Raw genomic sequence first — 18,242 nt, 5'->3', positions numbered from 1 at the left:
GCTACCAGATGAGAAACCTTGAACAAGTTACTTTTATCTTTCAAAAACCCTGTTCCTCATATGTAAAATGGGTATAAGTATGCCCTTCTCTGTTTCTGTAAATCATATTTAATCAGATTTGCTAATTATAGTAGTTTATTAGGGCTGCCATAACAAATTATCACAAACTAGGAGCTTAAAGCAACCAGGGATAAATTATCTCACAGTTCTGGAAGCCAGAAATCCTAAATCAATGTGTTGACAAGGCCCTGCTCTCTCCAGAGATTATAGAGGAGAATTCCTTCTTGGGGTCTTCCAGCTTATCTGTTGGTTGTATACATTCCAAGGCTTGTGGTTATACCAATGTCTGCCTCTGTGGTCACATTACATCTTCCTTTACCCTGTGTCAAATCTACCTCTGCCTCACTCTTATAAGGACACAGGTTTTGAACTTAGTGCCCACCAGGTCATCCCAGATGAACTCCCCATCTCAAAATACTTCATTTCATTCCAGCTGGAAAGACTCTTTTCCAAGTAAGGTAACATTCACAGATTTAAAAAAAAAGGGGGGGGATCCCTGGGTGGCGCAGCGTTTTAGCGCCTGCCTTTGGCCCAGGGCGCGATCCTGGAGACTCGGGATCGAGTCCCATATTGGGCTCCCGGTGCATGGAGCCTGCTTCTCCCTCTGCCTCTCTCTCTCTCTCTCTCTCTCTCTCTCTCTCTCTCTCTCTGTGACTATCATAAATAAATAAATAAAAATTAAAAAAAAAGGACTTGGATGTATCTTTTTGGAGATCACCATTCAAACCAATATACTCAACACCATCCTCATATAATCTAAAAAAAAAGTCATTTTATATTAATTTAAAAATAGTTAATGTGACCTCTCAAAGAATTTTTGAAGATGCTTAACTTTTATAAGCTACTTGAAGAATGCTAAGCATGGCCCAGCCTCTCTACAGTTCCTCTGCAAAATGAAAACCATGCAGATATTTATAGAATTATAGTGCTGCATGGTTATAGTGGAGTAAGTTTTTCTGTTAAAAAAGTGTTGATTCATTCTATGTGTACTTGCAAATTTTTGACTAAACATTGTTTGGTGTTAGTCTAGGAACTTACAAAAGAATTCACAATGATTTTTTTTTTCTCCTAAAAGCAAAGTAAACCTTGGTTGATGTTTTATGGCTAGATATACTTATTAAGTATTAGGAAATTTGATAATGAGTTAACACTCAATAAACATTGGAATTATTGACATCTAGTGGTATTGTGGACCATCTAATGAGAATACAAAAAGTAAAAGAAAAAGAAAAAGTAACAAATGATCTAATTAGGTGGCTCAGAATATCCAGTTGCTTGTTGCAGATTTAGTATGTTAGTACACTTTCAATGAATTATGTAGGAAGTTATAATGGTACTGGAAAAGATTGGCTTCACAGAGTCTTAGTTTTTATTAATTCATTGCAGCCTGATTGTTTTCAACAAGATTTAGTGTTTAGAGTAAAAATGTATACATGAAATATAGATGGTATGATCTTCACTCCGTATTCTTAGATATTAGGTATTGTGTATATACATATATCTATACTAATTTGCTGAAAGCCCATAGATTTGGTATCTTTATTGCTTTTCTAGTTTTTTGGAAATAAACAGCAGATATAACATAATGATAAGAACTTAATTAAATCTCTTGTCCATACCTACTGAACAGAGTGCCAGTTCCCCTTTGTTTTGACCTTCTTGCCATTTTCATTCCATTTTACTTAACCAGGAAAATTTGAAATAAATTTGCAAGTCAAATGCCAGGAGACATTTCTCAAAAAGACAAAACATCTAGTGATCTTCTCTTCATCTACTCTTTTTGTCATAAATATTTGTCTGGCGAATGCCTTCATTAACTCTGGCTCCTTGTTGCTTTTGCTTGCATGTAAGAGGATAAACAAAAGCCATAGCTCCATGATTTCTAATAAACAGGACTTAGGCAAAAGAAAATTTCTGCATCAGGACAACAATAACAGAAGAACTACAGTAAAAACAATAGAGAATTTAATTTGCCTGCTTTATTTTATCTGGGGTGGGGAAGACAAAAAAGGACAATGTGGAAAGAACATAGGATATTTAAATAATAACAATAATGACCTTTTTTTTTCTATTAAAAATACAGAGAAAGTAAATGGAAGGAAAGAAATTAGTTACAATACGACCGTGGGAAAATTACACAAATTAAGTTAAAGAATTACCCAGGTAGACACAGTCTATCTCCTTAGATAGACTTTGTATTTTTCATGGAGTATGCATACAGAATTAATTAGGGACTACGATGCTATTTTAGCCTGCTCAGGCTGCTATAATAAATACTGCAAACTGGTGGCTTAAACCACAGACATTTATTTCTCACAGTTCTGGAGGTTGAGAAGTCTCAGATCAAAGTGGATGCAAGGTACATTTCATTCTGAAGCCTCTTCTCCTGGCTGCTTGTAGGGCGCCCCTATCTTGCTGTGTGCTCACATGACCTCTCCTTTGTGTAGCCCTGGGTGAAGAAGGAGAAGCACGCTTGTGTCTCTTCTTTTTTTTTTTTAATAAATTTATTTTTTATTGGTGTTCTGGGCACCAATTCAAGGCCCCACCCAATGATGTCATTTAACCTTAATTCCTTATAGGATCTATCCTATAAGCCTTGGGAGGCAGTGGGGCTGGAGGGGGTGGTTAGGGCTTCAATATATCAATTACAGATGGGGATAGGAGCACAGACATTCAGTCTATAACAAATACTTACTGACTTATTTACAAAAGGAAACTTTTTTTGCAAGGGTATCGATGTTCCATGAAGGAAGCCCCTTTGATTGTCAACTCCAAATGATTCAAAGACTGAATATTAACAATTAAAGAAGATTGTAATTCCTCCTAAATTAACTATAGAAGATACTAATTCGGACTATGCACCGCCCTCTGAATATAAGACTAAATCATTCAATTTCAGCTCAGTAAAAGGGAATTTTGGTATGCACCTCTTTAGCATGATGATAGTTCACATATTTTAGATACCTCAGATGGTATTTCAGATATTCTCTCCTCGGTCTTCTCTATTTGAATCTAACCTCATTCTTAGTCTATTGCTCGTATTACATGATAAAAGTTTGCCCAGAGTAAAACTAGAAACTATGAATATTTGTCTTAAATTTCCATATGGGCTCAGGCTCTATATCCTTTCCAACAGCCTAAAATCAAACCTTCTCAAGGACTTATTCTGAATCATATATAATTCCCTGTGACAAAATAACATGAAAGGAAATAAATACGAGTCCCACAAAATGTGGCTAATGATTACCTAGTCTTTCATTCACTTAATGAGTATTTGCTGAGTATTCATTATGCATCTTAAAATGGCTATTTATACTTGGAAGTTCCTCAGTTTATTTCTGCATCCCCAAGGTCTGTCACATTCCTATTACTATGTTATTTCTTTGTAAAAAGTGCTGATGAAAATATAAAGTTTTTTTTTTTTAATAAGATTGCATAACCAATCTATCTGGCAAGGTTGGGACAATTAATAAAGGAAATTATTCACAACAAAATGGCATTTAGGCACAGACATAAAAGAATGCATAAATATTAATTCAAATTAGGGCTGAGGAAGGGTAGAGAGATTATCAGGCAGAAGAAAGAGCAATTACGAAAGTGCTGAGGAGTGAGGATGCTTGACTCCTAATAGGCCAGGATGGCGAGCACATAGAGGAACGGTAGGACCGGCCGCTGGAAATGAGGCAGGGGCTAACCAGGCAAGTCACATGGGGAGAAAAATAATCTGTAACAGAAATTGTAAATGGATTTAGCAAGCTTCTAATGCACGGTTATTTGATCACTTCCTTAAAACTGAAACATTCCAAATAAAAGTGAATAAAATAACCCGATTTATTTAGTATGAGGGTCTTTGCTCCGTGTCCGGTCCTGTGCTGAAGGCTGGAAATAGAGCCTTGACTAAGGCTAGTCTCCCTAGAGGGGTTTAGACTCTAGTGAGATAATACACACATTTTACGGAGTTTATCTATGTGTCTCTACAATAGCAAAAACATTACATAAAAATTCTAAGACTTTAATTTTAAGATGGCTGTATTTGTTACAGCCTCTAACAACTTCTGGTAACGCTCTAACAAGTAAATCTGGAGGGGAAAAAATGGCAGAAACTAAGCACATAAGTGAATATACCTATTTACAATGAATCTGTTATTACAACCTTAAAGGAATAAAATTAAAAAATAAAAAATAAATAAAAGAATCTTAAAGGAATTTCACACATAATGGCATAATGTAATGTGCTATCTGAAATAAAGCAATCCTATATACCTACTGTTTATCTGGTCCCTACTTTACTGTTTATTTGGTGTGTAGACCTTGTATTACTCAGCCCGGGAGCAAGGAATCCAGTGATACCACTATTTTGGGAATACTGTCATTTGAAGTGTGCCTGGTGCTGCTGGGCCTCTTTAACTCCCCACCAAGATCTTTCCCTTAATAGTCAGTCATAAGCAGAAACAAATGGGTTTGGAGTAGGAAGCAAGATTCTGGAAACAGTCATTCATCCTCCTTGGTGTAATGCTCATAAGCCAAACATTCCAGGAGGATGAGAAAATGGGAAAATTCCTAACTGGAGGAGACATAGGGAATACAGATATTTGACTACTTCACCTACTAAGACTATAGGACAACCAGGTGATACGGTTATGATATGTTGCAATCTCAGCGCAACACAAATGCATGAGATGGGCGGCAACTGGACTTTGCTCTCCACCTGGATATCGGTCCTCCCTCCAGAACGCCAAATGCTTTGGTTCCACCTTCTTGAATAGATCTTGATAAAATACCCTTTTCCCCTTCTCAAATCCTGTTATTATATACTCAATTTCAAGAGATTTAAATTTTAAAAAATCATTACATACATGTCTGTGGGTTCTCAGTGATCATACATTTTTCCTCATAGATTTTCCAGTTTTAGAAAATGTGTTTTCTCCAGTAAGTCATTATAAGGATATGCTCTTCTGTTTGCTCAAAAGGAAAAAACAAAATAAATGCAATAAGTGCAAAAATCAGAAGCAGAAGCCAGGAGGATAGAATAGGTTACAATGCAGAGGCAAGATGACAGAAATTGGAAATGCATGAAAATATGAAGGACGGAAAAGAAGGTTTTTAAATAATACTGTAATGCAATTGAATCCACGTTCAGAGGTATTGAAGAACTGTCCTTTATATGACCGTCTTTTCCCTTTGAAGCATTGGAAAAAAGAAGAAAAGAAAAGAAAAATTAAGGAGAAAAAAATGCAAGCAAACCGACAATAACAAAAAGTGCCTTCTAATAAACACCATCAATCATCTTAATGTTGAAAGTCAAAAGCTGTTTTCTTTTTTAGTATCAAGAACAAGGTACAGGTGTTGCCATAATTTCTTATGTTCAGGATCGTGTCAGAGGGTCTAGTTGCAATAGTTCAATAAGAAAGAAATTAATATAGGCATTTAAAACTATAACTTTCCCTCTAAGCATTGCTTTAGCTATATCCCTTGCATTTTGATTTGCTGTATTTTATTTGAACTCTTCTTTTACAAAAGTAATTATTAAAGAATGAGTTGTTTAATGTCCACGTTATTTGTGAGTTTCCCAAATTTCTATCACTCACATTTAATTTCATTCCATTATGATCAGAAAACAGATTTTGCGTTATTATCCTTTTAAATGTACTGGTTTATTTTATGGTCTTGCACATTGTCTACCCTGCAGGATGTTCCATGTGTACTTGAGGATATTTATTGTGCTATTGTTGAGCGGAGTGTTCCATGGCTATCTCTTAGATATTGTTGGTTTATACCCCTTCTCAAGTCCTCTATTTCCTTGATCATTTCTGCCTAGTTGTTTTATCCATTATTGGAAGTGGGATACCGGAATAGCCAACTATTGCTTTTGAATTTCTAGATATTATATGCCCAACAATATATTATGTACCTACTGTTTTATGCAATTGCTTTTTAAAACAGAAAAAAAAGGGAGAAAACCTATGTATTTCATTTTTATAATGACATAATTACTTTCCTGATGCTCTTTGTTTTTAATGTAGATTTGAATTACCATCTGGGGTTATTAGCTTTCATTCCAAAAAAGTTCCTTTAGTGTTTCTTATAAGGCTTTTCTGCTGATGACAAATTCCCTCAGCTTTTGTTTACTTTCAAAGTCTCTATTTCATATTCTTTTTGTTTGTTTGTTTTGTAAGAAAGCTTTGTTGAATATATGATACTGGGTTCAAAGTGTTTGCTTTAAGCACTTTTGAATATGTTTATCCCACGTCCCTCTGGCCTCCATTATTTCTATAAAACTTCAGTTGGTAATTTTATTGGGGGGGGTCTCTTGCAAGTGATGAGTCAATTTTGCTTAACTTTAAAGTTGTTCTCCCTGTCTTTGGCTTTCAGTATTTTTACTATGATATATCACTTGTGAGTCTCTTCGTGTTTATCTGCTTAGAGTTTGTCGGGATTACTGAAGGTGTAAGCCTAATGTCTTCAAACATTTTTTCAGTCAGCTTTACTTTTTTTCTTTTTTCCCTCCTGATATTTTTCTTCCACATGTATTGGCACACTCAATGGCATCCCCCATTTTTCTGAGGTTCTGTTCATTTTTCTTCATTATTTTTTCCCACCGTTCTCTAGCTTTCATATTTTCTATCCATCTATCTTCAAGTCTGTGGATGCTTTCTTTTTGCCAATTCAAATCTACTGTTTAGACATTCTAATTAATATTTTATTTGTTATTGTGCTTAACCCAGAATTTCCACTGTGCTCTTTTTAAAAATAATTTCTATCTATCATTGATATTCTCTAGTTGATGTGACATTATCACCATACCTCTCCTTTTTTTCCTTAATCGTGGTTAAGTTTAATTTATTAAACACAATCTTATAATGGCCTCTTAGAAGTCTATTTCGTCTGATATCGGGTTGCTTTCATGAATAGTTTCTTTTGCATGCTTTTATTTTTTCCCCTGGTGTATGGGTTTCTTGTTTCTTTGTGTGTCTTGTAATCTTTTGTTGGAAACTGGACATTTTAGATAATTTATTATAACAAATCAAGGTATTAGCATCCCACCCAGAGCTCGTTATTGCTATTTACTCATTTATTTGTTTAATGACTGGCTGGACTGCTTTCTTTAAGTCCATTTCCCTTCTGAACTATTAAGCCACTGATATTTTACCTGAGGGGATCGCAGCCTTAGGAATGCTCATAGTCACCCTTAAATGACAGTGGTTGTGGTAGGGTTCTCTTGGTCTCTTTCCCTGACCACGCCCTAGTTTTTAAATTCCACTAATTGCCAGATGATTTCTGTACTGTTTTAAATTTTGGGGGCCAAGATTTGCCTACAGACCAATCCAATCCAGTTTGGGCTCCTTCTAGAATGTTTCTCTAGATCAGTGTTTCAGATTCGTTATGCCCAGGCATGTTCCTCCCCTAATCTCTGTCTCAGGTTCTCTGCTTCCACTGAGGCAAAAACTGTGAGCCACTGGCTCTAAAGCTGAGTTGGAAACTATAATGTGTTTCTCTTAGCGAAGCATCTGGTTTAGAACATGAGCACTTGGTGCTGGGGGATGGTAGCCTCAAGTCTTTTTGGCTTGCTGCTCCCAACATGCAATTGAGGCCCTATATTCCCAGCGGAACCCCGCCCAGGGAGATCCTCTGTCACACAAGAAAGGGCTGTGAAGAAGAAAAGAGCCCTCTCTTGGCATCGCTCACCCAAAATTTAGTTTCAACAAAAGATATCTAGGAGTAGGATGAAACGGTTGTCACCTCCTATCTCTTGGTAAGACAGTACTTTACCTGCTAGCTGAGGGGAAAGGGATTCCTGTGTTCTTGGCTGAGCCAGTTAAGAGTAGAATTTCCATCTCACTCAACGGGGAGGAGGGAGGAGTGAAGGTTCTGCTTGACGCATCATGGTCTCATTATTCTTACCAACCTTTGGTAGATTCTCTTGGATAAATGTTCCTTCATTTGCTGCTTGCCTCCAGGACCATTTCCAGTGATGTTAAATAGTTTTCCTTGTATGATTTTCACCATTTTCACTAGGGAGTTCTGTGGCACTCCTTACATTGTCTTGCTGAAGTGGAACTCTGTGTTGAGATATAATTTTATAAGTAAGAGAAAAGGTTTGGAAGATTGTTAGAATTAAAATCAACATGGGGCACCTGGGTGGTTGAGCGTCTGCCTTTGGCTCTGGGCATGATCTCGGGGTCTCGGAACCGAGTCTCACATCAGGTTCCCCGCAGGGAGCCTGCTTCTCCCCCTGCCTGTGTCTCTGCCTCTCTCTCTGTGTCTCTCAGAAATATTTTTTTTTGAATCAATGCATAAAACAAATTCACTTTATACACTAGCAAGAATGATTTGAAAGTGCACTTTCAAAAAGGTAATATTATCAGGCAACAAAATATATACAGTACCAATGACAATTCTACAGAAGATATGAAATTCTTGGGTAGCTAAAAAATATATATACTTTATTGACATATATGAATCACCAAACTCTACCTCTGAAATTAGTAATACACTATATATTAATGAATTGAATTTAAATAAAATTTTAAAAAAAGAAAATAAGGAAACTATGATCTTGAAATAGAATACTAAAGATCATAAAGATGCCAATTTTCTCAAAACTGACTTATATTTTAATATAATTTCTACTGACACATGGGTGGCTCAACAGTTGGGCATCTGCCTTCGGCCCAGGTCATGATCCTGGGATTCGGGATGGAGTCTCACATCGGGCTCCCTGCAAGGAGCCTGCTTCTCCCTCTGCCTGTGTCTCTGCCTCTCTCTCTCAGTCTGTGTCTCTAATAAATAAATAAATAAATAAATAAATAAATAAATAAATAAATATTAAAAAAACAAGAAATATAATTTCTACTGAAGTTCTTATAGTAATTCCCATAGGATGTGATAATCTGATTCTATACCAGAGATAAGAAAATGAACAAGAAAAAAAAAAAAAGAAAATGAACAAGAAAAGCCAACATACTCTTAAAGGGGAGCACAGTGGGGAAAATTACCTACAAGTTTACAAAATCAGAGCATTGGAATGTAATAAAGAGCCCCTAAAAGATGAGGTTGCACAAAAATTTGACTTGTGAGAGACTGAGTGTTGAAGAGCAGTAGGTAAGAAGTAAGGCACTCAACAATTAATCTTGGGAAAATCAATTACCAGTACAGAAAAAAAAAATTCCTTACAATCTCCCAAATGTCCAAATGTGAAAGATAACATTATAAAAGTATTTTGTATATTTCACAATTTAAAAAATAAGGTTAGGAGCACTAATCGAAAAGAGACTAGTAAAATTGACTATATTAAATTAAAACTTTTTGAAATTAAAAGGCACCCTAAGTCTTAAGGAAACTAACCACAACTTGATAAATGGTGTGCAACATGTAAGAAAAAAATGTATTTCATTTTTTTATTATGAATTTATTTTTTACTGGTGTTCAATTTACCAGCATACAGAATAACACCCAGTGCTCATCCCGTCAAGTGCCCCCCTCAGTGCCCGTCACCCAGTCACCCCCACCCCCCACCCTCCTCCCCTTCCACCACCCCTAGTTCGTTTCCCAGAGTCAGGAGTCTTTATGTTCTGTCTCCATTTCTGATATTTCCCACACATTTCTTCTCTCTTCCCTTATATTCCCTTTCACTAAAAAAAAAATGTATTTCAAATACAGGATTTGAACTGTGTGAAACTGCTGATATTTGTTTTTAAAAAATATACAATAATGGAAATTTCATTTGGCATAATAACTCAAGTAAGTCAATAATAAATATGGACACCAATCAAAAATAGTAAAAAAAAAAAAGAGGGGGGTGAATAAGCAAATAGGGCATTGACTTGCTTGAGGTGGCAGGTAAAATCTGGCAAAAATGACTCACAGACTTCCTCTATTCAGTCAATAATTCTCTGTAGATAGGAGGGTAACAACTTACGCATATGCCAGGAATAGTAAAATAATATGAATTCAGTGGTGGACCCACCAATTCTTTTCTAAGTACTAATGAGCAATATTCCCGCTGCAGTTTCTAAATTATCATTATAGATTGTTTTAAAGAGAGAATATGCAAGAATAGCTTCCCATATAAATAATGTCAACCACAAAAAGACAAAAAGCCTCACTGTAATTTTATTAATTGCATCTTGAGGAACAACTCCCATCTTCTGTTTTGAACTATGGTATATGAAATCATCCACAAATGTTCCCTGCACTAATTAACTGTACTCAGACTTGTCACACACTTTCTGAAAATATAACATGGCTGTGTATTCTGTATCTGTTTTGAGATAATGTTCTCCTGTTTTAGTTTAGTGGTATTTCCTTCTAGGTCATGGAAATAAAGATAACTGGATCATTTGGTACATCACTGCTTAATTCTATTAGAGACCTCTTTTCACTCCTTAAATTACTAAATAATGAGGCAAAACCAGAAGAAATTTAGAAAAAAAAATAATGTTAACTCCATCTGGTATTTTCTTCCTTGCTTACTAGCAAGACATTACAGATCCACTTATATCTTAAATAAAACAAAAACAAATATAATTTATACATCTATTTTGGGAGAGTGGCTATCATTTTTGAAAAATTATAGTCTAGCACTGCATGGCACAGGAAATGTAACACATTTATTTAAAGTCATTTGAGCGGAATATCTGTGCATGTATTTGAGGGTGCTGGAAGCCAGAAGGACACTGATGATCAGGAATTGGACAACAGTGGTTTAGAGTCCCTGCTTAATATGCAACAGTGAGGTAGCCAAGCGTTCCGGGGTCTACCGACGTGCCAATATGTGAAAAGAATCCTAACTGAAATCATCCTTTTGCCCAAATAACATCACACACATTAACCGATACTATGTTTACTTGCTTTTGCCTAGAATATCCGCAAGATAACGTGTTCCCATGTTGAATAGATGTAGGTCTTCCGTTAATGAAAAATGAGAAAATACTAATAATTAACATATACGATGTGACTACAGTTCACGAGGTTGGCATGGATGACCACACAAAATTTATTTTGGGGGTAAAACTGCGAGAACCGTCGGGCTAGCATGGATCCAGGAATTCCTCACTGACAAGGTTTACCTTGAACTGACATGTGCCCATGAGTGTTTCTTAAATCCCTTAAAGTGTTGCTCTAGATGACCAACGTATCTCTCCATGTTAATTGATTAACATGTGATATGGAACATCTGCTTCTACAACTTCTCATTTGATTCTCATTTGTGTAACACTACAGGTCTGCTTTACAGAATTTTAATACGTGTGGCGCATCTCCTGCAATGGAGGAGGGACTTTTGTTATATCTTAGTTTACATGCTCAAGGGCATGAAGGACTCCTTTTAGGTACCTGTGGAAATCCACCAAGTGCCCCGTTTCATGTGCCATATTGTCATACGGTCTACCTGTTAATGCAAACGTGCCTTTCAAAGGTGGCGAAATTCTGTCCAGTGAATTTTGCTTTGTCAGGATAAATAAGAGAAAATTAAACTTATTTATGGAGGTTTGGCTTCGTTTTTGTCTTCCGAAAGGACACTTGAAAATTATTTTTATTAAAGAAACTGTTACACTTACAAAGTGATGGGAAAACGTCATTTGCTCATCGTGGGGCCTATTCATTAAACCCGTTAGGGTGTGGGTGTTTCGGTCCACGCCGACTGGCAAAGGGGGGAGAGGGAGGTGGAAAGAATCTGAGCGGTCCAGCGGACTTGGGATTGTCTTGAGTTTCGCAGAGGACCTTTGAACTAGAAAAAAGGCGTTGTTTGAAGTGATGCAAACTATTGTGATTTTCACTTTTTCCAGATAATTCCCTCAGCATTTTGGCCAAGCATAATGGATTCAACCGCCAGAAGCAAGAAGTCTATCTTTTACCAATCATAATAAGCGACAGCGGGAATCCTCCTTTGAGCAGCACCAGCACCCTGACCATCCGGGTCTGTGGCTGCAGCAGTGATGGTGTTGTCCAGTCTTGTAACGTAGAAGCTTATGTCCTTCCAATTGGACTCAGTATGGGCGCCTTAATTGCCATATTAGCATGCATCATTTTGCTGCTCGGTACGTATTTCCCTCATAGCTTGATAGTCATCGTCTTTCTGGTTCTTAAATGACTGTAAATAAGGACAGCAAACCTGAACCCCAGTCAGGTGTCAGCATTCTTTTGGGGGAAAAGAAACTTTCATGCACTTCTCCGAGCTCCTTAATGGAGGGGTGAAGGGAGAAAAGTGCTGTGATAGCCAATGTCCATCAGAGAGGAAAATTCAGTGTCTTTTTCAATCCCAGTGCGAAGGGTAGGCTAAGTCTCAAGTATAGACTGGGTTGGTGGGCGTTGTCTGTGGTTAAACGGCATCTGTTATATCAGAAAGCCTGCGGATCTCATGTGCACCAATTTGCTGCAGTGGGAGGCTCTCCTGTGTCCAAAGTACTCTTTTGTCTACAAAAGGTTCAGAAAAAAAAATATCCAGTTATAAAAATGAGAGGAGAATAGGAAGATATACAAAAAGAAAGTCGTACCTTGCCGCGTCCTTAAGCCAAATACTGTCAGTTACCCTGTCTCCAGTGGCATCTGTCCTGATCACCCAGAGTCTGGATTAACGCTATTTCTAGACATGTCCCACCCCATGAGCCCCACCGCGTGTGATTTGGTTAGCTTGGCCTGTGGGGTATGGGTTTCTTGCCCTGTGCCCGCCTGTAGGCTCCCCTTTGCAGCCGGGGCCCCCCGCTTTCTGTGGGAAGGAAATCCTCCTCGGCGACCTGTCATCCATCTCGGTACATTGCTTCATCTGTGAAGGAACAAACTCGATCAGGGAGGGTTTTGAAGAGCTGACACGACACGGAATATGCTACCTATCACCTCTGCTGCTCCTTTCGTGTTTTAGAAGAAGGGCATGGAGTCGAGGGGCCTTACGCTGTGTGGTCTGCACGCTCCTCTGTCGGGTGCTGTTCGTTCTGGAGCCCGGAACCGGGTCGCCCACAGCCTTCAGCACGGACGGGTGCAAACTCGGTCATTTAACCCAGCTCCGTGGGTCACTTGGTGCCCAGCAGGGCCTGGGACGAGGGTCCTCCTGTGCAGTCCAAGCCCCGTCCTTGGAGGGTGCTGAGCTAACCGAGCCCCATCTCCGGAGGGTGCTGAGCTAACCAGGCCTGGTCCTCCGGAGGGTGCTGAGCTAACCAGGCCCGGTCCCCCCGAGGTGCTGAGCTAACCAGGCCTGGTCCTCCGGAGCGTGCTGAGCTAACCAGGCCCGGTCCTTCCGAGGTGCTGAGCTAACCAGGCCCGGTCCCCCCGAGGTGCTGAGCTCCCCGCGCCCGGTCCTCCCGAGGGTGTGAGCAAACCAGGCCCGGTCTCCCCGAGGTGCTGAGCTCCCCGCGCCCGGTCCTCCCGAGGTGCTGAGCTCCCCGCGCCCGGTCCTCCCGAGGGTGTGAGCAAACCAGGCCCGGTCTCCCCGAGGTGCTGAGCTCCCCGCGCCTGGTCCCCCCGAGGTGCTGAGCTCCCCGCGCCCGGTCCTCCCGAGGTCTTGAGGTCACCCAGCCTGGTCCTCCCGAGGTCTTGAGGTCACCCAGCCTGGTCCTCCCAAGGTCTTGAGCTTACCAGGCCCGGTCCCCCCGAGGTGCTGAGCTCCCCGCGCCCGGTCCCCCCGAGGTGCTGAGCTCACCGAGCCCGGTCCTCCCGAGGTCTTGAGCTTACCAGGCCCGGTCCCCCCGAGGTGCTGAGTTCCCCGCGCCCGGTCCTCCCGATGGGCTGAGCTCCCCGCGCCCGGTCCCCCCGAGGTGCTGAGCTCCCCGAGCCCGGTCCCCCCGAGGTGCTGAGCTCCCCAAGCCCGGTCCCCCCGAGGTGCTGAGCTCCCCGAGCCCGGTCCCCCCGAGGTGCTGAGCTCCCCGCGCCCGGTCCTCCCGAGGTGCTGAGCTCCCCGCGCCCGGTCCTCCCGAGGGTGTGAGCAAACCAGGCCCGGTCTCCCCGAGGTGCTGAGCTCCCCGCGCCCGGTCCCCCCGAGGTGCTGAGCTCCCCGCGCCCGGTCCTCCCGAGGGTGTGAGCAAACCAGGCCCGGTCTCCCCGAGGTGCTGAGCTCCCCGAGCCCGGTCCCCCCGAGGGGCTGAGCTCCCCGCGCCCGGTCCCCCCGAGGTGCTGAGTTCCCCGCGCCCGGTCCTCCCGATGGGCTGAGCTCCCCGCGCCCGGTCCCCCCGAGGTGCTGAGCTCCCCGAGCCCGGTCCCCCCGAGGTGCTGAGCTCCCCGAGCCCGGTCCCCCCGAGGTGCTGAGCTCCCCGCGCCCGGTCCTCCCGAGGGTGTGAGCAAACCAGGCCCGGTCTCCCCGAGGTGCTGAGCTCCCCGCGCCCGGTCCTCCCGAGGGTGTGAGCAAACCAGGCCCGGTCTCCCCGAGGTGCTGAGCTCCCCGCGCCCGGTCCTCCCGAGGTGCTGAGCTCCCCGCGCCCGGTCCTCCCGAGGGTGTGAGCAAACCAGGCCCGGTCTCCCCGAGGTGCTGAGCTCCCCGCGCCCGGTCCCCCCGAGGTGCTGAGCTCCCCGCGCCCGGTCCTCCCGAGGGTGTGAGCAAACCAGGCCCGGTCTCCCCGAGGTGCTGAGCTCCCCGCGCCTGGTCCCCCCGAGGTGCTGAGCTCCCCGCGCCCGGTCCTCCCGAGGTCTTGAGGTCACCCAGCCTGGTCCTCCCGAGGTCTTGAGGTCACCCAGCCTGGTCCTCCCAAGGTCTTGAGCTTACCAGGCCCGGTCCCCCCGATGGGCTGAGCTCCCCGAGCCCGGTCCTCCCGAGGTGCTGAGCTCCCCGCGCCCGGTCCTCCCGAGGGTGTGAGCAAACCAGGCCCGGTCTCCCCGAGGTGCTGAGCTCCCCGCGCCCGGTCCCCCCGAGGTGCTGAGCTCCCCGCGCCCGGTCCTCCCGAGGGTGTGAGCAAACCAGGCCCGGTCTCCCCGAGGTGCTGAGCTCCCCGCGCCTGGTCCCCCCGAGGTGCTGAGCTCCCCGCGCCCGGTCCTCCCGAGGTCTTGAGGTCACCCAGCCTGATCCTCCCGAGGTCTTGAGGTCACCCAGCCTGGTCCTCCCAAGGTCTTGAGCTTACCAGGCCCGGTCCCCCCGAGGTGCTGAGCTCCCCGCGCCCGGTCCCCCCGAGGTGCTGAGCTCCCCGCGCCCGGTCCTCCCGAGGGTGTGAGCAAACCAGGCCCGGTCTCCCCGAGGTGCTGAGTTCCCCGAGCCCGGTCCTCCCGAGGTGCTGAGCTCCCCGAGCCCGGTCCCCCCGAGGGGCTGAGCTCACCGAGCCCGGTCCTCCCAAGGTCTTGAGCTTACCAGGCCCGGTCCCCCCGAGGTGCTGAGCTCCCCGCCCGGTCCCCCCGAGGTGCTGAGCTCCCCCCGCGCCCGGTCCCCCCGAGGTGCTGAGCTCCCCGCGCCCGGTCCCCCCGAGGTGCTGAGCTCCCCGAGCCCGGTCCTCCCGAGGTCTTGAGGTCACCCAGCCTGGTCCTCCCGAGGTCTTGAGGTCACCCAGCCTGGTCCTCCCGAGGTCTTGAGCTTACCAGGCCCGGTCTCCCCGAGGTGCTGAGCTCCCCGAGCCCGGTCCTCCCGAGGTGCTGAGCTCCCCGAGCCCGGTCCCCCCGAGGGGCTGAGCTCACCGAGCCCGGTCCTCCCGAGGTCTTGAGCTTACCAGGCCCGGTCCCCCCGAGGTGCTGAGTACCCCGCGCCCGGTCCTCCCGATGGGCTGAGCTCCCCGCGCCCGGTCCTCCCGATGGGCTGAGCTCCCCGAGCCCGGTCCCCCCGAGGTGCTGAGCTCCCCGAGCCCGGTCCCCCCGAGGTGCTGAGCTCCCCGAGCCCGGTCCCCCCGAGGTGCTGAGCTCCCCGAGTCCGGTCCCCCCGAGGTGCTGAGCTCCCCGAGCCCGGTTCCCCCGAGGTGCTGAGCTCCCCGAGCCCGGTCCCCCCGAGGTGCTGAGCTCCCCGCGCCCGGTCCCCCCGAGGTGCTGAGCTCCCCGAGCCCGGTCCCCCCGAGGTGCTGAGCTCCCCGCGCCCGGTCCCCCCGAGGTGCTGAACTACCCGAGCCCGGTCCCCCCGAGGTGCTGAGCTCCCCGAGCCCGGTCCCCCCGAGGTGCTGATCTCCCCGAGCCCGGTCCCCCCGAGGTGCTGAGCTCCCCGAGCCCGGTCCCCCCGAGGTGCTGAGCTCCCCCCGCGCCCGGTCCCCCCGAGGGGTGAGCGCAGGGCCGCAGGGCGCTGGCCGGGGCTGGGCGGGCCTCCCGCTGGCCGCTGGCCCTTTGCACGGCCGGTGCCGCGGGGCCCTGCCCGCCGACTCGTGTCCGTTTCCCCCGCAGTCATCGTGGTGCTGTTCGTGACTCTGCGGCGGCACAAGAACGAGCCGCTCATCATCAAGGACGACGAGGACGTGCGGGAGAACATCATCCGCTACGACGACGAGGGCGGCGGGGAGGAGGACACGGAGGCCTTCGACATCGCCACGCTGCAGAACCCGGACGGCGTGAGCGGCCTGGCCCCGCGCAGGGACGTGAAGCCCGAGCTGCAGCTGCTGCCGCGGCGGGGCCCGGGCGCGGGGCCGGGCGGCGTGGACGTGGACGAGTTCATCAGCGTGCGGCTGCACGAGGCCGACAGCGACCCCGCCGCGCCGCCCTACGACTCCATCCAGGTGTACGGCTACGAGGGCCGCGGCTCGGCGGCCGGCTCGCTCAGCTCGCTGGGCTCGGGCGCCTCGGACTCGGACCAGAGCTTCGACTACCTCAGCGACTGGGGGCCCCGCTTCCAGAGGCTCGGGGAGCTGTACGCGGGGGGCGCGGGCGACGCCGACACCTGACGCCGCGAGCATCGCGGCCCCGCCCGCCCGCCCCGCCCCGCCCCGCCAGGCCCCGCCCCCGCCAGGCCCCGCCCCCGCCAGGCCCCGCCCCGGCCCCGCCCACCTCGGGGAGCCGTACGCGGGCGGGGGGCGCGGACACCTGACGGCGCGAGCATCGCGGCCCCGCCCGCCCGCCCCGCCCCGCCCCGCCAGCCCCGCCAGGCCCGCCCCCGCCAGGCCCCGCCCCTCCAGGCCCCGCCCCGCCAGGCCCCGCCCCGGCCCGCCCACCTCGGGGAGCCGTACGCGGCGGGGGGCGCGGACACCTGACGGCGGGAGCATCGCGGCCCCGCCCGCCCGCCCCGGCCCCGCCCCTGCCCCGCCCCGCCAGGCCCCGCCCCCGCCAGGCCCCGCCCACCTCGGGGAGCTGTACGCGGGCGGGGGGCGCGGACACCTGACGGCGATAGCATCCCGGCCCCGCCCCGTCCGAGGCCCCGCCCGCCAGGCCCCGCCCCGCCAGACCCCGCCCCGGCCCCGCCCACCTCGGGGAGCTGTACGCGGGCGGGGGGCGCGGACACCTGACAGCAAGAGCATCCCAGCCCCGCCCCGTCCGAGGCCCCGCTCCCGCCAGGCCCCGTCCCGGCCCCGCCCCGAGCCCCGGCCCCGCCCACCTCAGGAGCGGTTCGCGTGGGGGGGGCGCGGACACCCGATGGCCCGAGCCTCTCGGTGGCCCCGCCCCGAGGCCCCGCCCCGAGGCTCCTGCCCCGCCCCTAGCCCCTCCCCAGGCCCCGCCCACCTCGGGGAGCTGTACGCGGAGGGCACCTGCGACGCGGACACCTGAGGACGCGAGCATCCCGGCGACCCCGCGCCGGGCCCACCTCGGGGAGCTGTAAGCAGGGGGCGCCCACACCTGACGGCGAGAGAGCATCCCGGCGGCCCTGGCCCCGCCCCCGGCCCTGCCCCAGGCCCCGCCCCCGGCCCTGCCCCAGGCCCCGGCCCCGCCCCCGCCCCCGCGGCCCCGCCCCCTCCCGGCCCCGCCCACCTCAGGAGCTGTTCTGGGGGCGCGGGCACCTGGCGGCCCGAGCATCCCGGCGGCCCCGCCCCCATCCCCGACCCGGCCACGCCTCCTCCGCGTCGGACCAGAAATCAATGATGAACGTCCGCAGTGTGTGTTAGGAGGTCACCGGCCTTGTGGAGTGTGGAAGTACGTGCAGTGTCTACGAGTCTTTGGCTATTTGACGTTTACCGACCACCGCAGACAGAGACGGGGATCCTGGCTCACCCTCCGAGAGGCGGCTTCAAACGAGGAAAAAAATCGAGATTACAAGGTGCTTTCCTAGGGAAAAAAAAAAGAAAAAAAAGAAAAAAAAAAAAAGGACCTGCAAGAAACGTGCTGCTGATCGGTGTCTTCTGCGAGGATTTTTATAGATGCAAACGGTG

General features: G+C 48.2%; 1 protein-coding gene across 1 annotated transcript in view; it reads left to right on the top strand.

Annotated features, from left to right (window-relative positions):
- Positions 1-16,835, top strand: part of CDH8 (cadherin 8) — a 359,125-nt gene extending 342,290 nt beyond the window's left edge. Inside the window, exons 11-12 of the mRNA XM_055306104.1 lie at positions 11,847-12,098; positions 16,333-16,835. Coding sequence (XP_055162079.1) covers positions 11,847-12,098; positions 16,333-16,826 — 746 coding nt within the window. The 3' untranslated portion in view covers positions 16,827-16,835. The remainder of the gene's footprint in view (positions 1-11,846; positions 12,099-16,332) is intronic.
- The last annotated feature ends 1,407 nt before the right edge of the window (positions 16,836-18,242 follow it).

This window comes from Nyctereutes procyonoides, unplaced genomic scaffold (genome assembly GCF_905146905.1).
Source record: "Nyctereutes procyonoides isolate TBG_1078 unplaced genomic scaffold, NYPRO_anot_genome, whole genome shotgun sequence".
Classification (NCBI taxonomy): Eukaryota; Metazoa; Chordata; class Mammalia; order Carnivora; family Canidae; genus Nyctereutes; species Nyctereutes procyonoides.
Note: the sequence above shows the minus strand (reverse complement) of the source record. Positions and strands in the feature narration are given on the sequence as shown.